The sequence below is a fragment of the Chelonoidis abingdonii genome, chromosome 2, assembly GCF_003597395.2.
Source record: "Chelonoidis abingdonii isolate Lonesome George chromosome 2, CheloAbing_2.0, whole genome shotgun sequence".
In the NCBI taxonomy this organism is placed as follows: domain Eukaryota; kingdom Metazoa; phylum Chordata; order Testudines; family Testudinidae; genus Chelonoidis; species Chelonoidis abingdonii.
Genome location: NC_133770.1, coordinates 241,225,394 through 241,253,104, shown reverse-complemented (window position 1 = coordinate 241,253,104; position 27,711 = coordinate 241,225,394). Strand labels below are relative to the sequence as shown.

At 43.3% G+C, this 27,711-nt stretch overlaps 1 protein-coding gene across 3 annotated transcripts in view; it reads right to left on the bottom strand.

Annotated features, from left to right (window-relative positions):
- Window positions 1-27,711, bottom strand: part of SULF1 (sulfatase 1) — a 155,836-nt gene that overhangs the window by 51,239 nt on the left and 76,886 nt on the right. For all 3 annotated transcript variants that reach the window (XM_075063067.1, XM_075063068.1, XM_032782471.2), the window contains 5 exons: window positions 7,095-7,245; window positions 4,968-5,143; window positions 4,148-4,276; window positions 3,822-3,878; window positions 2,623-2,752 (listed from right to left, as the gene is read on the bottom strand). In XM_075063067.1, coding sequence (XP_074919168.1) covers window positions 2,623-2,752; window positions 3,822-3,878; window positions 4,148-4,276; window positions 4,968-5,143; window positions 7,095-7,245 — 643 coding nt within the window. The remainder of the gene's footprint in view (window positions 1-2,622; window positions 2,753-3,821; window positions 3,879-4,147; window positions 4,277-4,967; window positions 5,144-7,094; window positions 7,246-27,711) is intronic.

Here is a 27,711-nt window from a genome sequence, read left to right as displayed (position 1 = left end):
TCAGTCGGAGATGAAGTCTTTCTACATTGAGTGCTCAACCAGAACAGGCCCACCCCCGACTGAACTAACTCGTATCCACTGCTGCATATATAAATCATATATACCTCCAACTGTGAACTAACCTTGTTATCTCTAGCTTGCTTGCATATATATACCTGCCCCTGGAAATTTCCACTACATGCATCCAACGAAGTGGGTATTCACCTACGAAAGCTCATGCTCCAAAATGTCTGTTAATCTATAAGGTGCCACAGGATTCTTTGCTGCTTTTAAGTCAAAGAAAAACCAGCATCTGAACATCCCAAACTGTGAAGGAGAGGAGAAAGGGTTTGAAATCCAACTAGACAGATATAGTAAATATGTGCAAAATTTGGAAATTATGCACTCTTGTGGTCAGTCATGCATGTAACTGGCTGTGTGTAAGTGACCACATCCAATTTGTGTGTACTTATCATTTGGATACGTGTTAGAATATGCTCTCAATTACATGTACCTAACTTTGAAAACCAGCCACTTTTTGCTGCAAGCAGAATTACTATTAAGAAATGCATTTAGTATTTCATCCTGGTTCTTCTTGTTCTATATATGCAATATGGACAAGTTAACTCTGCTGTGGAGACCTGGGACCAAATTTGTCCCTGGTATTACTATACAGATGTCAACTGAGTTACCACAGGAATGATTTGGCTCATTAACTTTAGCTTAGGCCGTGGGTTCCTGAAGGCTGTAGAAATGTCATACTAATGTTAGCCTATTATTTTTCTATCTGATTTATTTGTGCTGATATCTTTAAAAATGTAAACCAATCATTAGGACTGAAAGTTTGTCACTGATTTTTTCCTAAAGATCTTTGGTTACAAAAGGACCCTCATATAGCAGTTCCGGGCTGGCGTTTGGGTTCCATGAACCTATGGCTAACAAGTCCTTGCTTATTCAAAGGAGCCCAAAGCAATCACAGCTGTGGGAGGCAGCATTACATGCCATTGCTACTGCAAGCTCCCTTCTAGCCTAGTGCCTGCAACCAATGAGATATCAGATCAAAAGAAGGGCAGCTAGATGGCTTACACCAGTTGATTAGAGATAGGACTGAGAGCAACGGATCCTAATGTTGCGGTTCTGACATTGATCAACTCATTTAGTCTTACTTTTTCCACATGTGTATTACAAAAGTTATGACAAAATCATAGTTTGGCATAAGATGTAATAAGCACATGAAATAATTGCAAGGAAAATAGTTTGGTATTTTAAAACTCAACACTTTAGTGCCCAAAGGTCTAAATGAGACCATTGATCTCCCCGTTTTTGTAGAAATATTCAGCTTGCCCCCACCTGTTTTAATCGCTGTTTGCAATGGCAATAGTTTGACACTTGAAAACCTTGCCCTTCAATGAGACTGATATATTGTGTATATCCTTTCAGAAGTGGCTGTATTTTATAAGCATAGGTGAGGTGAAAACTGTGGCAAAGGGCTCTCTTGATGGTTTGCCAGTCAAAACATATTCCAGACCAATCTGGGATTAACTGAGATGTACTGTAACAGTGTGTTTCAATGAATGGCAAGAATAAAGGCATGAGTGGATTATTTGTCAGTGTATGAACTATGGTGCGTGCCATCCTGTTTGTTTTACAGAACTCCATCTGCTTTGGATAAAGCACCACAGGTGGCTACAGACTGAAACTGGAAATTAAGCACAGCAGTGCTTCGTATTCTCATTCAAAACAATTTGCTAGTATTGCTTTTAAAAGCAATGATTATAATTAGCTAGAATGCTATAACTGGGCTTCTGAGGGAAACATACAAATGTATTCTCAATGTTTATTATTAATTGGGAATATTCTTGTAAAACTCCATTCAATACATTCAGAATTCTACACATCACAAGAGACACCCCTCTTCCATATCATCACTAAATATATTGCGCTAATTCAGAATCATTTAAATATTTTGGGCTTCATTTTTTTTAATTCCTTAACCCAGCTCCCATTTTTTTAAACACTAGTGAACGGCTGCTGGTGCAAATGTACTGTTTGATACCTAGCTACCTGCTCCATCTAGCAAAAGTTTCTGCTTTACAAATGTTTATGATAGGTACTTGCACCAGCTGCTGATGTTGCCTTCACTCTACTAGAATGCGTCAATACCATAGCTCGTGGGGCTATATTAGCCAACTGGTAGTATAAATGAATGCACAAAGGATAAAATCCTTTGAGTAGACTCTGATCTGTCCTTAAGTCTGTCCAAAATTGCAATAAACAACTGAGAAGAAGACCTAAAGGACTTAGTATGCTCCAGATAGAAAGCTAGAGCTCTTCTCACTTCACCAAATGTAGTCTCTCCTCATCTCTATGAGCCTGAAGTTTCAGAAAGGAAATTGGTATGTAGATTGCCTGGCTAACATGAAACCTTAAGATGAACCTTATGCCTGTGGAAAACTTTACAGGCAGGGTTTGATACTAGGGCTTTTAACTTTCCCATCTTTCTGGCAAGGTAATGACCACTAGAATTGCTACCTTAATAAAGAAGTGTGGCAGAGAGCAAACCTCATGCAATACGTCACCACATCATTCCCAGAAATACATTCCATTAGGGCATATACAGTTCTGGAATCATTTGTTACTCACCTGTCCAGGTTGCTCACAAGCTGTCTGGTATCTTGCTTGCTGGCATAATTCTTTTACTCTCTCATATTTTGGTAAATGGTTAGACTGTTGAGCATTTTTGTTGGGTTCCTCCTTCTTGCGCAGAAATTTGCTTTCAAAAGGGAAAAAAGAGTTAAAATTTTTGCAGGCAATGCACTCAAACATTGAAGGGGATACATTTCATTTTAAAAGCAATGATATTCAAGATTTAGCATCTGGTGGCCATCTTCTATGACAGTGGTTCTCAAACTGTGGGTCGCGACTCTGTTTTAATGGGGTTGCCAGGACTGGTGTTAGACTTCAGCCCTGGCTGGTGGGGTTCAGTTTACACAGACTTTGGCCCCCCTGTCCAGAGTGGAAGGCCTTGGGCAGGCTCAGGCTTCGGTCCCCCATCCTGGGGTCGTGCGGTAATTTTTATTGTCAGAAGGGCGATGCGCTGCAATGAAGTTTGAGAACCCCTGTTCTAAGTTAAAAACATTCATGTGCTTGTGAGATATAGCAACAGGAGCTTTTGCAGTAAAGGAATGGTCCAAGTGACATACTGGAAACCTACACCAGTAGTCATTGCTTCTCTTTAGGAATTATTAGTGTAGTCATACCCACAAGTTTATTTTCACAGACTGCCACGTCATAAGTGCCATAAAAAGAATTATTGTAATACTTTTACTCAGAGAATTTTCACAGTAATAAAGGGCAAGGCAATGTAAATGATAAATTGTGTGAGAAAAAGTTGAATAGCTATATTTATGAATCTCATTTACATATGGACCTGTCTTTTACCTAAATCAAAAGGAGGAGGATTCCTAACTGAGGTGAAAACTATAAAATTATCTGATAGAAGAATGTTGCATCATCACATCAACAGCAGAACTTGGAGAAGAATGATGGAATGGGGAGGAAAAATCAGCCAGGTGATCAAGTGAATGGCGGAGGGACTGAGGTTAAAGAACAAATCTAGACAAGTGGAAGGGGTGGGCCAGTAAAGTTGCTGTGGAAAGCACCCACTCAAATCTCTTATGAAACCACCTAAGAAGAAGAGCCACTGGTTGCACAGCTTGCACTGGGGGACAAAGAAACACTGTCAGTGTACTTGCAGACTTTACAGCCTAGCTGACCACTAAAAAGAGAAGAGAGCAAGGCACAGGCAAGTTTCCCAAAACGTTCTCAGCTTTAATAATTACCCTCTTTCCACTAGAAATGTATCACGCCAAATTTTGGTCTTCTTGTTTGTTCGAAACCTGAAAGCAAAATAATATTTACTGCTGGCATCTGTGACTGTTTTTGAACAGTAGCGTTAGTGTTAACAATTTATTTGTTTTTAAATGACCTCTTGGCTCATGTATATGTGCAATTTTATAAATGTGCTATTTAAAACAGTTTTGAAATGTGAAAGCTGTGGTCATTGGGCTTGACATAGCTTATTTTGCCACAACTTCTTTTCCATTCAGCTGTTGATTTACTCAGGTGTTTGCTGCTGAATTGGCTTTGAGAAATGGCAGTGACCCACCTGTTTCCTGGCTTTTCGAGGTCCAGAAGTTTTAAGACAGACTTGCCATCCATATCTGGAGGCGTGTCAAGTCCTGCAATATCCAGAATAGTTGGCGCAAGGTCAATATTCAGCACTATCTGAGGCACTCTGCAAATTAATAGAAAAGGTCAGAATTGTATCATGTGTAGGGTGACTAGATGTCCTGTTTTGGGGGACTTTTTCTTATATAGGTGCCTATTACCCTCCCACCCCCTGTCCCATTTTTTCACAGTTGCTATCTGGTTACCCTAATCTTGTGTAAGATATATAACCTTTCACATTCTTTCAGAATTAGAATAATAATAAATGTGTATGAGTTCTTTGAAGATGAAAAGCTCTATATAAGTGCTAAGTGCAGAAGTTCCCCCTAGAGGGCTGTGACTTTGAGAATGACAGACCAGTATCATTGGATACGGTCATAAAGGGCAACTGAGCAAGGTATGGTTAAATAAGGAGTTGAAACAGGCATGTTATTCCTCCCATTCACTCATAATAAATCCATTCTGCTAAGACAGAAAAGGAATAATAGATGTCCTCATTTTAACCTAACTGCTTTTTAAAAATAAAGGACAAAACCTAATTATCCAGGGCTATAAATAATACAATTTTCTATTACACATTTTAACTAATTTAAAACATACAGAAAGACAGACATGCTTTTGTTCTTCTAAGGCAGTGTCCTGCATTAACAGAGTATTCTTTATGAAAGGAGACTGGACACTTAGAGTGACCATCAGATGTGCTTAGAAACATTTCAAATGAGGTACAGCAGCTGTGCTGCAGACATAGGAGAACGTACACTGATCCCGGCTCTACACTTGGCCCACGAATAAAGAAAGGAACTCGAATATCAAAGTCATATGGCATTGACTTTCCCTTGACCAGTCCAAACTGCCCAATATGGTAACCATGGTCAGCAGTGTAAATCATGTAGGTATTCTCCAGTTCTCCCGTCTCCACAAGCATATGATATAACTGAAATATAGCATAGGAAAAACTCAAAATCAAATATTGCAAAACATTTTTTACATAATCATAGTTTTTCTCATTTAAACCTGTCGGGCCAAATGTAACATTGGGGAAACTATTGAAACTAACAGTTATACCAAGGATGAATTTGGCACATCATGCCCTTAGCATGCTGTAGAAAACTGAACAAAATGTTGTTTTGCTACTCACCCACTAGGTCTACACCTTGACATATGAGAGTTTGTTTCAGGGGGAATTTCAGAAAGTTTACTTTGGCAATTTATGGTGCTATTTGACTTGTGTCACCACTACCCACAAATCTCTATATAATCACTGTAATACACTGCTTGGTGAGTTACTAGCTCTACAACGGATGCATTCTTGGTCTTGCTCGAATGTGTTGTTAGTTTGTAAGCATCTCCTCCCCTTCAGTTAGGGGCTTAGAAACAGGCTGTACATTTTATTGCTACTAAATGTTAAGGGAGTCCCTCCTTTAGCACCAGTGGAAAGGCCTTTGGTCATGGAGAGGGGTTTTGGAACAAAAGATCAACAATTCTATTCCTAACACCTCATGTGCCATATTATATGTAGTTAGCTGTCCCCTGTATTATCTATATGATCACAAACACTAACAGTTTAACACCTGATTTTTGGTCTGTAATTCAGCGAACCCAGATGCCCAGAACTTAGTTGAAGAATGAACTGTGAAGGGAATAGGGTGGAGCACAGGTAATGTCTGAGTGTATGTACATAGGTGCCATAGCCCTCTACAGATGAGAAACTTGAATATTTCTTTATATATTTGCTCTACTGGGTGACAGTGAGAAACTGATCCTTTAGCTTACTGGACACATGTTAATTTTTCCCCTTTAAAAAGCCACTTATTCTACTACCAGTTAAAAAAGTGGACAACAAAACAGCTGTGTAGCATTACCAGTCAGAGAATTTGTAGTAACTTGTATTTTCACAGGTAGATTTGGGTTCCCTATCACGGGGGTTGCCAGGCATCCGGTTTTGACTGGAATGCCCAGTCGAAAAGTGACCCTGGCAGCTCTGGTAGGCACTGCCAACCGGGCCATTAAAAGTCCGGTCTGCAGCACAGCAGGAGCCTGGGGCTAAGGCAGGCTCCCCACCTGCCCTGGGTCTGTTCTGCCTCCGAAAGCAGCTGCCAGGTCCCTGTAGCCCCTGAGCACTGGGGCAGCCAGGGACTAGGCGGCTCCGTGTGCTGCCCCACCCTCAGTGCCGGCTCTGCAGCTTCCACTGGCTGGGAACCATGACCAATGGGAACTGCAGGAGGTGGCACCTGTGCGCATGAAGGCAGCGTGCATCATGCAGAGTCACCTGGCTGCCCATGAGCAGAGGCCGCAAGGACCTGGAAGCCACTTCCTAGGAGCTGCGGTAAGTACTGATGGGACCCCGCACCCCAACCTCCTGCCCCAGGGTGGAGCCCTCTCCCACACTCCAAACTCCTCATCCCTAGCCCCACCCCAGAGCTCACACCCCCAGCTGGAGCCCTCACTCCACCCCGCACTCCAACACCCTGGGCAAGCTCGGAGCCTCCTCCTGCACCCCAAACCCCTCATCTCCGGCCCCACCCAAGAGCCCATATCCCTTCCTGCACTCCAAACCCCTCATCCCCAGCCCAGAACCCCCTCCTGCACCCCAAACTCCTCATCCCCAACCCCAGCCTAAAGCCTGCACCCCCACCCCAGAGGCTGGATGGGGCAGGGGTGTTCCGTTTTGTGTGATTAGAAAGTTGGCAACCCTACCTATCACTTTAGGAATATAAACATGATTTTCTTCTCACTTACATGGGGTAAATCACAAATGATTCTAATGAAGTCAATAGAATTCACCAGCATAAGGTAAGTAGAAATGAGAGAAGAATCAGACTTAGTATACAAGTTACAAAACTGCATAATAAAACAATTTATCCTTGACATTTTCAGCTGCTCACCCTTTCCATGGAGTCATCAACTGACATCAATGTCTGAAGCCTTTTGCGCTGTAAGACATTTGTAAATTCCATGTGGATAGGCAGCATAGGCCCAGTGTACTGCATGATCCAGTGTTTATCCATGTTTGGTGCGTAGTTATAGCTTGGAGTTCTGCAAAAAGAAAGGAGGGAATTTGCAGAATGCACAATATCACAGAAATTACAGGAAAAAAAGGAAGTGATCAGTGATCCATCTAATCCGTACCCTGTTTCTGACATAGTAAATAAGCAACAATCCTTTAGAGCATGGTGGAAAGAAGGAAGGCTGCAGTGGACAGTTACAAAATAACCTGCCTTTAGAGAGAGATTTCTTTCTAATAGCCATCAGTTAGTGTTTGTTTTATGCCCCAAAGCATAAGCGTTTACTATCCCTTTAAATCTATATCTATATAAATATATACATACATACACACAGAGATGTGTATGTGTGTATATGTGTGCCTGTGCGTTCTCATTTATAACAACCATAGGTAAAATCCCTTAAGTAATTTAGGAGCTTAATCATATTTTCAAAAGTGGGTTAGGAACCTAAATCCCACTGACTTTCAATGAAAAGTAGGCTCCTAAGTCACTTTTGAAAATGAGTTACATTTGAAAATGTTATCCCATTTCTCTAATTTGATCTCATTTTACTTCTTATGAGTCATTTGTTCACAGTACATACTCAGAGCTGCGTTTAATTGAGCAGGGTCACAAGTTCTGTTCTGCAGTGGGCCAGGACTAGTTTAGCCATATTTGTAGGTCAAAGAGGAGGATTAGCACAGCTGTGCGTGGTAGCTTGCACAAAGCCAAATTCTAACATGTACCTGGAGTTGTCTCTTACTTCCATGACCGCTAAAAGTCTAACATCTTTAAAAATGTTCATATCACGATGACAAAAAACCCATGTAATCAGACACCTTCACATTGCACAAGCCAAAAGGTAATTTCAGCAAACTAAAGGATGAAATTCAGAGCTCAAAGAGGATCATTTTTCCAGTACCGTATTATTAAGGGAGGTTGCAAGTGTGCCTCACATGAAGAATTTACCCCTAAATTAATCCACTTACAATTAAGCTCACAACAAAGACATTTTCCCATTGGGACAGAGACACGTTAACTTTTCTTGCTTCATTAGAATAGCAGCAACTGTGTCATCAGCGTTTAGTTTCTGATGTCCCTCAAAGAACTAGAGTGCTGATTTGTTTCATCAACTCACCACCATTGTCAAATAAAGGCATGTTCAGCACAAGCGCACATGCTTTGACTTCTATCCTAACCAGTATGGTAGATTCATTTGCAATTATTACCTATAATGAAAAAAAATATGTATTTATGTATGGGCTAAATCCTGCAGGGATATAATCTTTGTGTTTGTCTCTAAAGTATCATACATGCCTATAGCAATATATAGGTGAGCTGTAGCATCAATACAATAAGACTCATAAGACGATTCTAGCATGGAATCTAAATAATTATCTTGGTCAAATCCCACACTACAGAATCAAAAGCATGACTTCTCAAAGTTCCTACAAATGTCAAGAAACAGAAACTGTTTGCTGGGTGATGGCATGTGAAATTTAAAAGTATAAGAGGGAAATCACAGAAATACAAATATTCCATCTGAAATAAACCACTGTTAAGGAATGTATGGAAAAAAATTAACCATGCAATATCCAGTGTATCAAAGCAGCTCATTAGTCCCATCAGACTTATTTTATATACAACAAACTCATCTGCTTCCTAAAAACTAAAAACAGAAACAAAACAAAATCCATGCACAAGTAATTCTACCAACATGTTAAGTTCAGTTCCCCTTTCCCTATGCTGATGCAGTCATTTGCAAGACTGAGGCCTTCATTTATATTTTTAAATATTTACCCTTTGTTTTTCTTTTCTTTTCACTTTTCCTTATTCCTTATTATTACATTTTATTACGTTACATATTTCATTATGTAATCTTGAATAAATCCATCATTAAAATGAAAAAATGCATGTGATGTGAAACCAAATTAATTTTATATCAGTTACACATACTGAATACATATGGACATATTTTTACTAGCTTAAATATATGAGGAAAATAACTATTACATGTTTAATATATCTCAGTTGGCAGTTTTTTTTAAACCATACATTATCCATACAGTACATATGTAAAACATCAGAAAAGAGATTGCATGTGTAGATTTTTCCTCCCTCTCCTTCCATATCTCTACCAATCTGTAGAGAACAACTATTTTCGGCATCACACCAACCCTTTAGCTAGAGATTCAGATAAACGAACCACACTCCCTTCCATCAATTCTGACAGTTTTAGGGAGAAATGACACTGCAACTAAGTTCTTTAAAGAGAGAGAAATACAAATAACTCTCTCTGTACTGCAGAAATATATACTGTAGAGAGAGATACATTCATTAGCAGGCATTTTTCACATATTAAATAAAGCATCATGTTAGCGTCTGTTCACGTCAAGTATAATAAATTATATACATATATTTTAAAAATCACACTAGAATGAAAGCCCTGGGCAATTTCCCACACTGCCCAACCAGTGTTCCAGAGCAATTTTGATCTGGAGTGGTCAGAAGACAGTTTAGTCTCCATGACTTGTTTCTTAGTTTCTCTATGGAATGGATACCAATCTCAAACACTGCATGGTCTAGATAATATTTAGTACTGCCATGAGTGCAGGGTACTGGACTAGATGACTTCCTGAGGTCCCTTCCAGTCCTGTGATTCTATGTAATTTGGGAGCTACCCAAAAGAAGAAGGTGTTTTCTCATGGTCTCTATTACCTTTTTTTAAACATGTCAAATACACCCATCACCCTGTCCCTGGACACATATAGAAATTAAAATGATTTATTGTTTGTTGATCAGCTATGTATGAGTCCAGACAAGAGTGACCTTGAGATGAGCAACTGCCCGATGTCCCACTCCAAAAGGAAAGCACAGAGCCACTCAAGCACAGCCTCGCCAAGGCCAACAGGCGAGCAAGCAAAACCTCCTTCAGTGGTGTCAAAGTGGTGACAAATCTAAAACAATTAAGATGCCTGACTATTGCCCATTGATAACCAACCAACAAATCCAGCTCAGTCTCCATGCCATAAGCAGGTCAAATGAAAGACTCAAAGGAATCAAAGAAATCAGTGGATTTTAGACACCTGAATTGCTTCACAATAATACTCTCAATAACCTTAGCCAAAAAGGGAAGATTAGAAACATGGCAACTTATGGCAAGACAATGACATTCAAGAAGTTTAAAATGATTAGATCTCAGTTCAACACTGAGGGCTGTAATCAACGATGGCCGACAAAATGGAGGGAATAATAAACTGTTTTTAATTGGTTAATTTAGTAAGTGCTCACAAATATTCCACCCATTGTAGGGCGATGTAAAATGGTGGAGTGCCCTGAGTGGACACCTAGGGCTACACATGAGTACTCCGGCACATCAGGTAATGAAGTTATAGCCTATGTCACTTTGAACACGAAGCTTTAGTAGATTTATTGTCTCTTCATTATATATATAGAGAGAGACTGGATAGCATAGTGGTTAAGAGCGCCGCCCTTTGATACGAGAGACCAGGGTTCAAATCCCGGTTGGTGCCCAACTTTCCAGTGAGGCGGGCGTGGACGATGGGGGATATGGGGCGGGGCAGGAGAGTAGGATCGTCCTCTGGCACAACAGAGAAGAAACCCTATACCTTTCACCTGCCATACCTCAAATATGAAAGTGACACAGCAAACTAAAAGAGTCATGCGCGTCGGACGTCAGCCCGATAACAAGGTCCGGCCGATGTTGAGGAACCAGGACTAGATCTGACTCAGATAAGTCGATATGACAAACCACTGTCATTGGATGAACAAGAACCTGGAATTTGATGAATGCTACTACAACAGGTAGGACCTAATGAGAGGGAATAATGTATGAGGGGACTGTGTGGAAGTGGCATAAGAACCTACATTCCACACTCACTGAAGAAAACAGCTAGTTACACCCGCAGTCGCTATAAAATAACCTACTAAATAATATCGCGAAATATACCGTTCAACATAGTAAAGAGGAGCCTCTGCGATGCTCGAGAGTTATCTGAAATAGTTCCAAAGTGGGGAGCAGCTTGACGATAATGATCGCGGGGCATGACAACTCCCTTCCATCCCCAACCCCCAAAAGAAACCTGTGCTGGACAGAAAACCCGCCAAATCAATCACCCGACTAGAGGGATTGTGCGCCCCGACTCGTGAAACAACGTAAAAGCGAACCACTAGCTGAAACTTCACGCCACCCCCTCCACTGCACAAAGCACAGCAGCGATAATGAGGCATAAATCAACGAAGAAACTAGCTACAGTCAATCCTCGAGACCGTTTAGCCAAGGCTCAGTGGAGAAGTACCATCTAGATAGTATTAGAGATGCCAATAATGACCCTCGATGTGACAATCCCTACACCACCTATTTAACTCAAACCAATGACCGGTAATACCCTACAGCTCTGTAATCCTGGAGATGCCGTGGCTACAACGATCAAGAGAACAACAAGTACTGTTACCCACCTGGAAAATGAGGTTGGAGGTATAAAGATCAAAGGCGACTGGCAGAGAAATTTAGCCAGCTGGTGAACTACCAGAATGGTGGTATGAGATTAAGGATAAAGACTCGGACTACTGAAAAAAATACAAGGACCTGACTTCCATCTGAAGCCCTAGAGAACTGTGCTAACAAAAGGCTCACAGCACTAGCTACCGAGACTAAAGGAATACTAACTAAGAGAAAGCAGAGCCAAAAAATAAATGCCCTTTCTCCAGTGCAACACCACGAGTAGCAGCAAAACTTGAACAGTATGGAAAACAATGAAAAGGAAGACGCATAACATACCAGTGCAAAGGGGCGGGCAGAAGCATGAGAAAACAGAGCACAAGCAATCTCCCAGAAACAGAAAACCAGTCACATCAACAGTAGAAGACATCCAAGCGGTCAAAGCTGGACAAGCAACCTGGGCCAGACATGATCCACGACATACTGGGCTAAAGAAACTAACAAGCAGTGCAATACGCCTATACAGCACAAGAATAGAACCGAGCTGCACTAGCAGCAGGCTCACACCCAACACTGGCTAACACAAAGGAAGGAACAGTGCTGATCTTGAAAAGAACCCCTGCAAAGGGACAGGAACGCGGCCATAAACTGCCTCGCCATATACATGGAAATCCTACAGGTTAACAATGAGCTGCCCAAGCTACAAAGACCCATACATGGGCCAGTACATGAGCACAGCCTCAGAAGGGCAATTGGGAACGAACACCAGTTGCTCATAGATAGAGCAGTTGCTCAAGGTCTAGACAACCAATCTGATGCACGAGCCTGGAATTGACTACAGGAAAGCCTATGACCAATGCCGCGCACACTGATCGTGAATCGTCTGTGCTAATAAACAAGTCCAAAACAGGACACTAAAGGAACCTTCCTCAAGACAATGGGACTAAGAAGTACTCAGGCAGCTTGCACACAGTTGGCCATCAAGTGTGCAAAAACCAACGGTGATTGCACTGTCTGCTGCTGTATGCATAGGCTTAAACCCTCAGCTCAGATAAGCCAAAGGACTGGATACGGGTACAGATCAGGAGTGGACTACATCAAGCACCGTCCTCTACAATGGAGTTGACATGCAAATCTGTTATGCTAAGAATGACGACATCGACTCGCTAATACACCTGACGCGGATTCTACATGAGGATATCGGGAATGTCATTCGGAGCTGGAGAGTGTGGCCGGATGGTAGTGAAGAGAGGAAAGGTACGTCAAGACTGATCGGGTGAACTACCGCGGGCGCACATAGCAGACATACAGACCAGCTACAAAGTACTTGCGTCCCACAGTCACATGGAACCGATGAGAGGCAAGGAAGAGCAGCAAAACAGTCCAAGTATCAACCAAAGATAAGACAGCCTGAAGAGACCAGCTCAGTGGGAAGAACAACATCCATGCCATCAACGGATTACGCCCTGCGGTCATCAGATACCCTGCCAGTAAGTGAGTGACCAAAGGAGGACATGGAGGCTGCCGATGTGAAAACCCGGAAGCTCCTCACAATGCACGGAGGTTTCCACCCCAAGTTCAAACACCCAGAGACTGTATACCAGCCGGAAAGAAGGCGGGCGGGCGCTTGGTAGCGCCAAAGCCACTTCCTGGATGAAACCCGGACAATCCAGAGTACATCAGTAAGATGGCCCCCAAAGATGAGCTGCCTGAGAGAATGCTTGAGGCAGCAGCAGACATGGGAGGAAGACCAGTAGAAGAAGTGCCATGGCAAACAAGACCCTTCATGGGATGTACCATCGACAGATAGCTGAGGTGGCTGACATTGGGAAATCCTACACCAGTGGCTGGAAAGGGCTGGACTAAAAGACAGCACTGAGGCACTGATCATAGCAGCACAGGAACAGCACTGAGCACCAGATCCATTGAAGCAGGGGTCTACCACACTAGAGAGGACCCAAGGTGCAGACTGTGCAGAGAGGCCTCAGAGACAGCCAACACATGAGTGGCAGGATGGAAGATGCAGGCAGGACAGCATACACTGAACGGCACACCAAGTGGCTGGCATGTGCACAAGAACATCTGCACAGCGTATGGGCTAGACCCTCCCAAGACCAGATGGAGATTCCACAGAAGGTTGTGGAGAACAGCAGGGCTAAGATTCTGTGGGACTTCCAGATCCAGACGGACAGGCAGGTACTGGCCAATCAAACCAGACATCGTGGTAATAGACAGGACCAGAAGAACACGGTGTGATAGATATAGCAGTGCCAAGTGACAGCAACATCAGCAAGAAGGAATATGAGAAGCTGGAGAAGTACCAGGGCTGAAAGAGGAACTAGAGAGGATGTGGAAAGTGAAGGCCAAAGTGGTGCCAGTGAGTGGTAGGAGCACTCGGGCTGTGACTCCTAAACTGGGTGAGTGGCTCCAACAGATCCCAGGAACAACATCAGAGCTCTCCTGGCCAGAAGAGTGTCAAGGGTGCTATGAGGAAACAGCTAAGATACTGCGCAGAACCCTCAAACTCCCAGGCCTCTGGTAGAGGACCCGAGGTTGAGGAGAAAACATACCACCCATAGGGGTGAGAGGGGAATTTTTTTATATATATGTTTTCTCTCCTTTTAAAATCCTTGTTTAGTGTTTCTCCATCAGCCACCAATATTGCATATTTCACAGAATGCCAATTCTCGTGCTATCCCACAAATTGTCTGGAAGACGAATTCACCTCATTTTGTAACCACCTCCTGTTTCACCCAGAGATTAAAATTACATTTTGAAAGTGTTATTGAAAGGTTTTAACTGTACCAATGATCCCTGGAGCGCTGCTGTTAAAGAGTATCAATTATAATCAGTATGCTTCTGACAGTGGATCTGGGAACAGGAGACTTAAAACCAACCTCAGCAGCTGGCTTGCCTTCTTGGCCACACAACAGGCTGTCATTGTACTGTTGACTTAACTGTAGCTTGGAGTCATCTTAACACTCAGCAACGAGTAAATATATTCTTTATGTAATTATGTATTACAATGGAAAAATTCACAAATACAGCAAATACTGGTACAGCACTGCAGATTTAATATCTCTGCTATTTAATAAACCCTATTAGAAACAGCGATCAAAAAAGGACAGTTACCTGTTCCGTAACTGGCGTTCTTTGAGATGTGTTGCTCAGGTGTATTCCACAGTAGGTGTGCGTGCTCGGCATGTGCACCATGCTGGAAGTTTTTCCCTTAGCAGTACCCATGGGGGGGACAACCGCGGCAACCCCTGAGGTGGCGCCTCTATATTGCGCTATAAGGGGAGCTGCGCACTCCCCCCACCCTCGGTTCCTTCTTGCCAGACAACTCTGACAGAGGGAAGGAGGTTGGGATGTGGAATACACCTGAGCAACACATCTCGAAGAACTCCAGTTACGGAACAGGTAACTGTCCTTCCTTCTTCGAGTGATTGCTCATGTGTATTTCACAGTAGGTGACTCCAAGCTATGTCTGACGGAAGTGGGTAGGAGTGCTTGGGAGATGATTGCCTAATGCGAAGAAAAGGTGTGGCCAGAGGATCACATGGCAGCGCTACATATGTCCTGGATCAGGACATGAGCTACATAGGCAGCCGACGAGGCCTGAGCTCTCGTAGAATGAGCCTTAATGATAGGCGGCAGGGGAACCCCTGCCAGGTCATAACACGTGTGTATGCATGAGGTGATCCAACGCAAAAGGCGCTGGGTGGAAATCGGCTGTCCCCTCATCTGTTCAGCTGACGCAATGAACAGCTAAGAAGATTTCCGGAATGGCCTGGTTCGATCTAGGTAAAAAACCAACACCCTATGCACATCTAGCATGTGTAGGCGGTGCTCCTCATTGGAGGAATGGGGCTTAGGACAGAGTACCAGTAGGAAAATGTCCTGATCCATATGGAAGGCGGAGACAGCCTTTGGGAGAAAAGCAGGGTGTGAGCGAAAATGGACCGTAACCTTGTGGAAGACCGTATACAGGGATTCCGAGGTCAAGGCCCTAAGCTCCGAGACACGTTGGGCTGACGTAATAGCCACAAGGAACATTACCTTCCACGACAGATGAGACCAGGAACACGTAGCCAAGGGTTCAAAGGGAGGGCCCATGAGGCAGAATAACACTAGGTTTAGATCCCATTGAGGCACGGGAGGCCTAGCATATGGGAATGAATGATCCAGGCCTTTTATAAAGCGAGAGGTCACACTGTGAGAAAAGACCGAGTGGCCCTGTACCAGTGGGTGAAAGGCTGATATGGCCACCAAATGCACTCTGACAGAGGTGAGAGCTAGCCCTTGGATCCTAAGGACAGGAGGTAATTGAGAATGAGTTGGGGTGATGTGGATGATGGGGAAGTTTCCTGCTCCTCCGCCCACCTACAGAACCTAGACTATTTGGCCAGGTACATCCGTCATGTGGATGGTTTTCTGCTTTCCAACAGAACTCGTTTGATGTTCTCCGAACACCTTCTTTCCTCCTCACCTAACCATGGAGCAACCACGCTGTCAGGTGAAGCGCGGCCAGGTTGGTGTGTACCTGGGACCGAGAATTACCCTTGAGAAGCCAATGGTCCAGGTAAGGGAAAATTTGTATCCCTTTCCTTCAGAGATAGGCTCCTACCACCACCATGCATTTGGTGAAAACTCTGGGGACAGTGGAAAGGCAAAACGGGAGGATCATGAACTGGCAATGGTCCCCCCACTACCTAGGGCCGACGGGCGGTGGGGAAGCTGGTACAAATTACTGGGGCCCAGCAGTCTGGAAGGGGGCCCAGGGCCTGAGCCCCCCTTTTGCCTTGGGGACCAGGAAATACCGAGAACAGAAGCCCTTGTTCTGAAATTCTACCAGTACCCTTTCCATCGCCCCCAGGTGGAGGAGGGGCGCCACCTCTTGCTCTAGGAGGTGAGCCTGCTCCAGGTTCCCAAGGCTCGCCTAGTGCAGGGGGTGGTGGGTGGATGTGAAGTGAACTGCAACATGTAGCCTTTGGAAATAGTGTTGAGGACCCACTGGTCCGATGTTATCTGGGACTCCACTCGGAAGGCAAATAAATGGTTACAGAACACAAACTTTATTAGCTGGGGGGTCTCCCTGGCAACAAGCCCGGTGGCCTCCCGCAAAGAGTCAAAATTGCCTTTTTCTCTGCCTTTTGCCCTTCAAGGGGCCGGGTCGTGGGGCTGAGCGGGACTGATGCTGGGACCTGCGTCTCTATTCCCTCAGTCTCTTAGGCGGGGGCTCGTATCTGCCCCTAGCAGGAGGAACCGAAGTTTACAGCCCTAGGTTTATCCTTCGCCAGAGAGACATACAGGCCCAAGGTTTGCAGGATTGTACGAGAGTCTTTCATCCCATGCAGGCGGACATTAATTTGGTCCACAAACAATGCTTTCCTGTTGAAGGGAAGGTCCCGCATCAAGCACTGGGACTCTGCAGACAGTCCGGACAGGAGAAGCCACGACTCCCTGCAAAGGGATATGGCGAAGGTCATTGAATGGGCTGTTGTATCTGCTGCATCTGATGCCACCTGGAGGGCTGCTTTCGCTGCTGATGCTCCTTCCTCTACCAGAGCCCTAAACTCCTTTGTGTCCCACTCCAGGAGGAGACGTTCAAACTTTGGTAGGGACCCCCGTAAATTGAAGTCATATTGACATAGAAGGGCTTAGTAATTGGCCACCCTTTGCTGGAAGTTCGCTGAGGAATAAACCTTCCTGCCAAACATGTCCAGTCTCCTGGCATCTTTGTCCTTAGGGGTGGGTGCGGGCTGTGACGCTCCCAGTGGTTAACTGACTCTACCACCAGGGAGTTAGATGCCGGGTGGGAGTACAGGTATTCGTGGCCCTTAGCCAACACAAAGTATTTCCTTTCTGCTTCTTGGAGATGGGGCCAAGGAAGCTGGAGTTTGCCACAGGATAGTTGAGATACTGGCTACCCCCTGGTGGAGAGGCAGGGCCACATGGCCCAGTGCCAAGGATGACAGTACATTAAAGAGAGAGTCAGATGGCTCCTCCATCTCCTCAGCCTGGAGCTGGAGATTGGATGCCACACACTTGAGGAGCTCTTGGTGAGACTTGAAGTCCTCTTGTGGGACGGGCAGCAGTGCCGCTATGGTATCCCCCGGCGCCAGTGAGGGGACCGGCACAAAACCTAAGGCGTCGGACGGTACCAGTGGGTCGATCCCCAGGTCAGAATTCAGGCGTGGTGTTGCCAGCTAGGGACCTGTTGATTTCTTCCTCTGTCATGGAGGGGAGGCTGAAGGAGCCTGAGATGCTCCCACCACTGAGTGGGGTCTCGCCTGAGCAGGGATCTGCGGCCATGGTGCCCATTGACACCACTGCCCTTGCCACAGTGTTCCATGCCACTGACCCACTTGGGTGCCAGTTTGCTCTCGCAGAGCCGCACAACTTGGAGACGGGTGGCTGAGTGCCAATGCGGAGTTCACTGACGACCTCACGGTACCGTAGAAGCGATGTGAGTGACGGTGCCCGGCACAGTGCTGTCCACATTACTGGGACCTCGAGGATGAAGATCGGTACCCGTCTGAGGTGCTGCTCCTGTACTCGCCCCGGCGGCCGGAGCTATGACACTTTGATGCCGGTGAATTGCGAGATGAGTCCCGTGCACGATGTCTGGTAGAGCAGGAGCTCGAGTTGGAGAGTCTATGTCGATGGTAACATGACTGGCTTTGGTAGCTTCAATGAGAGGAGGAACATCGTCACCGCTTGTCCCGGTGCCTGTGTCCCTAGTTGCAGAACACAGAGGAGCCCCGAGGCTCCGTTGGGGGTGGCGAGCCGGTCAGCCTAAGCGGGGTAGAGGGCTGGTGCGAGTTGTAGAAAGACCACGTTGACTGAGGCGGTGAGCGGTCCTCGGAGCGGGGACTGTGCCGCATCGGGGAGGGTTGTTGTGCTTCCAGTGGCAGCTTCCCTCGAGACCAGGGGCCCGTCTCAGGGGCACCCCTAGTACCAGGAGGGTTAAAATGCCACGTGCAGCCTGTGCTGCCTCCGGCGTTGATGGCATCCTCTCCACAGTGGAGGCATGCAAGGATGGGACCGGGCTGCTCCGCTCAACGTGAGTCAGAGGCCTGGGCCCCAAAGGGGATCTTGGGCTGCCCAACTCAGGTCTGGCCTCACCTCTATCTTTCTCTCGGTGCTGCTGAGTCTTCCATTGCTTCTTTGAAGGGGAGAGGTGTCGGCTAGTGGAGGGGACGTCACTCTGTACCGAAGACGCGGTGCCGGGCACTGAATCCGTGCGGTGTGCTGCTGCTGGGGTCAGTGCTGATTCCATTAGGAGAGCAGGAAGTCTAATGTCCCTCTCCCTCTTAGTCTGCGGTTTGAAAGGTCTACAGTTCCTACAGCGTTCACTTACGTGGGTCTCACCCAAGCAGCAGAGACACTGTGTGTGCAGATCACTTCTTGGCATAGAACTGCGACAGGAGTCGCACAACTTGAAGCCTTGGGCATGCGGCATGCCCCGAGCCCAGACGACTAACTGAAGAAACTATTTAACTATTGAAGAACTGTACTACTAAGGCTAACTAGAGAAGCTGCAGCAAGGCTGGAGCACAAAGTTCTGACTACCTTCACAGGTGGCAAGAAGGAACCGAGGTTGAGGGAAGTGTGCCGCTCCCCTTATAGCGTGATATAGAGGCGCCACTCCAGGGGTCGCAGCGGTGCTCCCCCTCTATGGGTACTGCTAAGGGAAAAAGCTTCTGGCACCAGTGCATGTGATGAGCATGCACACCCTACTGTGGAATACACATGAGCAATCACTCGAAGAAGAACTGCTATTTACTCTCTACTTCATACACATATGTAACTGGGTTAGGAGTAGTGCCCACGTGGACTGAAGAGACAATGGACAGACAAAACTCTGTAAACATACCTGAATTGTTATAAATAGCCTCCAATTAAAATGTGGGCGCAATTAGTTTATTATATTAGTCCATTTTTACGCCATTTAAAAGCTTAACTGTTTGATTTGACCCTCAAATCCCATAGCTTGAGGTCCAAAGGGTAACATATAAGGGACAATTGCACCCAAAAGTTTGGGCATCCATTTAATTGTGGAAGCAAAATTGTGTTTGCAATATTGTAGGCCAGTTTAATACACAGCGCCTTAAAATGTATCTCTGAGCAAAATTCTCTGAGGATATGGATTAACAAACCTTCATATTATTTTACTTAAGATTAACCAATGGAAAAAAAATGAGGAAAAGCAGACATCTATTTTTAAACAAAAAATGTTGCCCCACATCAGGAAAAACGGTAACCCCATCATAAAGACAACAAGAACTCACTTTTTAAGGCCCTGCTCTTACAAATGCTTAACCACATGAGTAAGTATACATGAGTACTGCTGTTGAATGCACATTTCCAAAGTCCTTAAATTAGTGCCATCAACATCTGGGCCTCCACCTGCATAGCCTATTTAGATTGCAATCTCCTCATGAAAGGTATAACTATATATAGCTTTACAGTAGCTGCAATCAATATGGAAACTGCACATATAGTATACGTACTGTGAGTTATAGGTTAAACATCCATTGGCTGCAGTTTGGGGTGGGAGGGGGAAAGAGAGTTATATGAGTTAATAAAACAGTCTATTTACAGCACTGATACATTGTTCTCTTACTCCTGATTTAGTCCTGTCAAGGTTTTATTTTTAAATCTATAATTTGATTTCTAACCATCAATACAAATAAAAAAGTAACAAAAATAGACCGAAGGGAAAGGAAACACATATTTTAACCTGTGACATGAATATGGGCTTACCTACAAAATGATTTCCTGCGCAGCAGGGCCAAGTGTGAATCCACAGTGCACCAGCTGCACTTTGATACTTTCATTGCACTTCAGCAATGTCCACCTGGCACTGGTAGCACTAGCCATAAGCAGACTGAGCAACTTCTTAGGGCCCCAAACAGCTCACGGGATCCCGATTTAGTGTAACCCCCGTTCTCCCTTATTGAATGTGGACTTTTTAACAAAAGAATTAGCATGTGTTGTGTTGGTATATTTTTTGGTTTATGGAAATAATGCAATTAGTATTTTTTAGGGGATGGATAAGTGGCAAGAGGGAGGCAAAATTATTCCTGCTTAAAACCTCCTAAGGGCTAGCACCATCTCTGCTACATGATGAGTTACTACACAGCAAGCTGGTGAGCTGCAGATTTACATTCAGGCTTGCCAAACAGTAACTCTTCATCTAGACAAGCTTTATGAGATACTTTATGAGATACTTAAGTAATTATGTAACCTTACATTTCTGAACTTTGTACAGCCTTCCCTCTTTTCCCATTACCCATTTTTGGTTGCTTTCATTTATTGTATCTTCTTGTATATTTAGATTTTACGTTCTTTCAGGCAGGGAATGTGTTTTATTCAGTTTCTGAGGTGCCATAGAGTTGCCAGTAGGGCTGGTGATTAATCATAGTTAACTCACGTGATTAACTCAAAATTTTTTTTTGCAATTAATCACACTTTTAATTGCACAGTTAAACAATAAAATACCAATTGAAATTTATTAAATATTTTTGGATTTTTTTTACATTTTCAAATATATTGATTTGTATTACAACACAGAATACAGTGTACATTGCTCACTTTATATTATTTAAGATTACAAATATCTGCACCACAAAAATGATAAACAAAAGAAATAGTGTTTTGCAATTCACCTCGTATAAGCACTGTAGTGCAATCCCCTTATTGTGAAAGTGCAATTTACAAATGTAGATTTTTTTTGGTTACATAACTTCATTCAAAAACAAAACAATGTAAAACTTTAGAGCCTACAATTCCACTCAGTCCTACTTCTTGTTCAGCCAGTCGTTAAGAGTAACAAGTTTCTTTACATTTACGGGAGATAATGTTGCCCACTTCTTATTTACAATATCACCTGAAAATGCTTCAGCCACCATTCCAGAGGACATGCTTCCACGCTGATGATTCTTGTTAAAAAAAAAGTGTCAATTAAATTTGTGACTGAACTCCTGCTCTGTTTTATGTGCATTCTGTCATATACTTCATGGTACAGTAGTCTTAGATGATGACCCAGAACATGTTGTTCATTTCACTTTCAGTTCACTTTCACTGGAGATCTGACAAAATGCAAAGAAGGTACCAATGTGAGATTTCTAAAGATAGCTACAGCACTCGACCAAGGTTTAAGAATCTGAAATGCCATCCAAAATCTGAGAGGGATGCTTTCAAAAATCTTAAAAGAGAAACACTCTGATTCAGAAACTATGGAACGTGAACCACCAAAAATAAAATCAGCTTTCTTCTGGTGGCATCTGATTCAGATGATGAAAATGAATGTGGTCGGTCTGCACTGCTTTGGATTTTATCGAGCAGAACCTGTCAGTCATCGGCATGGACACATGTCCTCTGGAATGGTGGCTGAAGCATGAAGAGACGTATGAATCTTTAGCGCATCTGGCACATAAATATCTTGCGATGCCGGTTACAACAGTGCCATGCGAATACCTGTTCTCACTTTCAGGTGATATTGTAAACAAGAAGCAGGCCACATTATCTCCTGCAAATGTAAACAAACTTGTTTGTCTGAGTGACTGCCTGAACAATAAGTAGGACTGAGTGGACCTGTAGGCTCTAAAGTTTTATGTTGTTTTATTTTTGGATGCAGTTTTTTTTTGTACATAATTCTACATATGTAAGTTCAACTTTCATGATAAAGAAATTGCACTACAGTAATTGTATCAGGTAAATTGAAAACTACTATTTCTTTTGTTTTTTACAGTGCAAACATTTGTAATAAAAACAATAATATAAAGTGAGCAGTGTACACTTTGTATTCTGCGTTGTAATTGAAATCAATATATTTAAAAATGTAAAAAACTCCCAAAATATTTAAATAAATGATATTCTATTATTGTTTAACAGTGTGATTAATCAAGATTAATTTTTTTAATCATCCAATTAATCACAATTAATTTTTTTAAATTACTTTACCCTGGTTGCCAGGTGTCCAGTTTTCGACCAGAAAGTCTAATCAAAAGTGAACCTGTACAGTCAGATGTACTGATCAGAGACCAAAAGTCTGGTTACTGCAGGAGGTGGGAGGATGAGGAGAGGACGGGTCATCAACCTGCAGCAGCCCTTGCTCAGCCAGGACTGCCTCCTACCTGCATCTTATGGACAGCCAGGCTCCGTGTCAGGGGCTGCAGTTCTCATCTCAGCCCCACAGCAGAGTGAGGCCAGCTGGCGACGGAAGGGAGGTGGAGAGGATGGAGCGAGGAGGAAGGAGGAGAGGGGAGAGCAGCGAGTGACAGGGGAGGGGTGGCGAGGAGCAAGCAGGGCGCAGGGCTTTGGGGAAGAGGCGGAGCAGGGGGAGGTTCCGGTGCTCCTGCTATAGTGTCCAAAGTTTTGATTCCTCAATAAATAATTCCTCAATAAATAATTATAAAAGTTACAGATACTTCTGGAAATAGAAAAAACACCCTCTCAAATTGCCAAGATGCATCAGACATCGAGTACATTAAGTTTCAGATTCTATCAGTGATTGAACCTCCTTTCACAGGATATACAGCAGGAACATCAAATGAAGGACATAAAAGAATCTTTAATACACATAGATATTTCAAGGGCAGGAAGGAAGTTGGACATTTCGCATTGCTACCATTCTTTCGAACTACAATGGGGGAAAAAGCTATCTCCCCTCAATGGAGGGATAAGATGATAAGAGCTGGTGCATAATTTCTTTTATGCACTTTTATTACCTTAACAAGTTACTTGACAATGATGAACAACAAACGACAGATTTACAAGCACATAAGCAGCATGACCAATCTTGAAAACCTCCCCTAAACAGAGCTGGAGTTTGAATACTAGCCTTCTAAATGGCAAAATGATGCCAGTAAACTAGTCTCAACTTTTATGACATTGCCAATATGGAGCTATGGTTGGCAACATACAGTATTCTTCTACATTTGGTCAGCTAGTGACATGGGTCAATACAGCTACAACTAAAATGTATGCCTCATAATTCATTATTTTTTTTATTATGGTAGTGCCTAGAGGCCTCACCCAAAATCAGGGTCCTTGTACTGAGAAAAGCGCTAGAATTCCATGTACAGTTGCCATATAGACACTGCCTTTAGTGAATTGGAGGCCAAGGTTTGAGTAAATTAAAAGTCTGACACACACTCTTGACTCCAGAGCTGGCATTCATCTGAATTTGTATTTCCTTAGTCCATCTCCAGTTTCATTTGTTCCCTCCTGCTTCCTTCTTAAAAAACGAGAAAATTTACTTAGCTGGGGGTATGAAGTCTGAAAGTTTGATTGCCCAAGCTTAACATAACCTGAGTGTGACACTATGCCCCATATTCTTCATAGAGATATTGTTATAATATGAATATGGCATAACTAAGATATGTTTTATGCAAGATGGATCATGTGAGGTATCATTGGAAAGGTTATGATGTACCGACTATGATTATCTTATTTGTATGCATGTATCACGTCTGTATCTGAAGTTAGGAATACATAACAATTACAACTGTGTTTCCATCTGGGGAACACCCACCAGATGAATACAATCAGTTTGGATGGGCCATTGGGGAGAGCAATAGGACTCTGAAGATATTAATCTCCCACCTTCCTGAGAAGCTTCCTGGGATACTGCTTTGACACTGCAGGATCATGTGATCATGCCACCTGGTTCTGAACTCCATCTTGGCCTATTAGTATTTTTCACTAATAGCGAGTAAGGACAAACTGGAAAACAAAGGATTCCCGCCATACGTAAATCCTATTTAAGGCAGGGAAGTGAGTTAATCTAAGTCATTGGTTCTTCACTGAACCGCCGCCCAAGATGACTGCTGAAAACACCTAAGGGTGATCTGGGGAAGAAAGGACTGGACTCAGGCTAGGTGTCTGGTCTGTGAAAGGAATATCTTAAGTTCTAAGCTTCATGCAAGAGCAGTTTGTCTACAAGAAACTCTGCAACCTGCTTAAAACAACATTTAGGGTGAGAAATTATTACTTGTAGCCAGTCTCTTTAGTGTATTAAGTTTAGTTTGCATGTTTGCTTTATTTGGTCAGTAATCTGCTTTGATCTGTTTGCTATCCTTTATAATCATTTTAAATCTATCCTTTGTAGTTAATAAACTTGTTTTTGTTTTCTATAAACCAGTTTGTGCAATTCATAACTGGGAGGCAAAAAGCTGTGCATACCATCCTCCACACTGAGGGAGAGGGAGATTTTCATGAGCTCACCCTATATAGATCTCTGTGCAGTGCAAGACAAGACAATTTTGGGTTTTCACGCCAGAGGGGGTGTGCACTTTTCTGCTGGGCAATTCCCGAGCTCAGTCCTCCCACGCAGAGCTGATGTCAGTGTCTGTGTCTTTCTGCAGCTGGGTGGGTCCCTACCTCTGTGTGTGCTAGAGGAGGCTCGAGGGCCTGGCTTAGCAGGTTAGGGTGAGGGAGCCCAGGCTGGTAGAACAGGCAGCCCCAGTGGCACCCTAGTACATCAGGTAGCACCCTGGAAGGTTGGGGTACCCATCACACTGAGTTCCTTAGCATACAGCATAGAGAAGTTTATACCCATTGAACATAACTGCCTTTTTACTTTAGAAAGTCTTGTTTCTGCTGCAAGAGGGCTAGAGAGTTATGGAGATAAATAAACAAACCCCAATCATTAAATTTATGTCAACATTCTTACTTCCACTCCTATTTTTTAAATGATGTTTCTAGGGAACTGGATGATCACGTTATTCATGTCTAGGTCATAAGTTCAAATAGGCCTCAGAGCAGTAGTGACAAAAGCCATTGAAATCTGAATATAAGAACAGCCATACTGGATCAGATCAAAGGTCCATCTAGCTCAGTATCCTGTCTTCCGACAGTGGCAAATGCCAGGTGCCCCAGAGGGAACGAACAGAACAGGATAACCATCAAGTGATCCATCCTCTGTCCCCCATTACCAGTTTCTGGCAAACCAGAGGCTAGGGACACTATCCCTGCATGTCCTGGCTAATAGCCAATGATGGACCTATCCTCCAGGAATTTATCTAGTTCTTTTTTGAATCCTGTTATAGTCTTGGCCTTCAGAACATCCTCTGGCAAAGAGTTCCACAGGTTGACTCTGCATTGTGTGAAGAAATACTTCCTCTTGTTTGTTTTAAACCTGCTGCCTATTATTTTCATTTGGTGACCCCCTAGTTCTTGTGTTATGAGAAGGAGTAAATAACACTTCCTTATTTACTTTCTCCAACCCAGTCATGATTTTATAGACATCTATCATATCCCCCATTAGTTGTCTCTTTTCCAAGCTGAAAAGACCCAGTCTTATTAATCTCTCCTCATATGGAAGCTGTTCCATACTCCTAATAATTTTTGTTGCCCTTTTCTGAACCTTTTCCAATTCCAAGATATCTTTTTTGAGATGGGGCGACCACATCTGCACGGAGTATTCAAGATGTGGGCACACCATGGTTTTATATAGAGGCAATATGATATTTTCTGTTTATATTCTCTCTTTTTCTTAATGATTCCCAACATTTTGTTAGCTTTTTTGACTGTCACTGCACATTGAGTGGATCTTTTCAGAGAACGATCCACAATGATTCCAAGATTTCATTCTTGAGTGGTAACAGCTAATTTAGACCCCATCATTTTATATGTATAGTTGGGATTATGTTTTCCAATGTGCACTACTTTTCATTTATCAACACTGAATTTCATCTGCCATTTTGTTGCCCACTGACCCAGTTTTGTGAGACTGATTTGTCCCCATATGAAGTAATTTTGTGATCCCATTCTAGTTTCTAGTGGATAAGAGCCCACATTACAAAAGAGACCACCATAACTGGCAGGTTGTTGACAGTCTCAGCAGACATATCAATGACTGAATGGGCAAGGAAAAAGTCTCTCATCTAGACCTAGATCACACCTGAAGGTCAACATCTGAGGCATGTTGTGGGAAAGCTTATATTGCTTCTTTTCATGCTGCACTCATATTGTGAATAAACTTCAGCTCTTTATACTTTTAAAAAATAAAGTTTGAAAATCCTAAAAACATGTTTGGATATCACTTTGCTTTTCTGAAACTATTAATGCCATTCTTGGGGTACTAATTGATTTCTTCTGGTTACAGACAACCATAGAGTCTGGCAGTAGTCCTCTTGTCAGACTGGAGATTTTTTACTCAGCACAGCATGAAATGTTCTGGATTTTCATTTCTGACATTCTTTGGTAGTGTGAATTTTTACTTCTAAAGTTTGTTTACATCATATAATTTAATTTTCTTTCAGAAGTGCTATAAACATCTCAGGCCTAATTCACAGCTGCCCTAAGACTACTCTATGTTGCAGGGTAAAGAGACTTAAAGTGCCAGAGAAGTGTACAGTGGCCTGACTTTAACTAAGAATTTAGACTTTCATGGGAGTATTCTCTAAGTCAGAGCCTTAATGCTAGGTTGTGCCATGGAATAGGATTCCACTTTAACTGACAGACACCTAGATAGAGCCATCTCTTGTATTTGTAAATTTCTTATTTAAATACAGTATTTCCTAAAATCTAACCATCCAGTTTCCCAACAGTTGACATCCATTGTGCCAGCAGAATTGCATATTCCCACATTAGCATATTTCATCTTCTCCAATACTGATTTATTCCCTGGAACCAATGTTTTGAGCATAGCTGGATGGACGTGGCAGTATGATATATTTTCAGAAAAGACCACCAGCCCAACATGGTGACAGATAACACACAACAGCCAACACTCCAGGAATTCTTTTAACTCTGCAAACACTGTATGGATCAGGAAAAATTCCAAGAGCCCAGAGATGGTGTTCTTCATACTTATAAAAAGATTTCTTCCTTTACTGATGGAGTTAACAAGTGAACATTTGCAGTAAGGATTCACAGTCTTGCTTGTCTTTTTAGGTGTTTTCATTCAATGTGTGAGCGTTCATTCGTATGGTGGCAGTGGAAGGATGAGGCTGTGAAATGACAGCTGTGTGCAAGTCCATCTTTTCTGTTTGGCATTATTACCATATATATTTTTGACAAGAACGGATTAAAAAACAATAT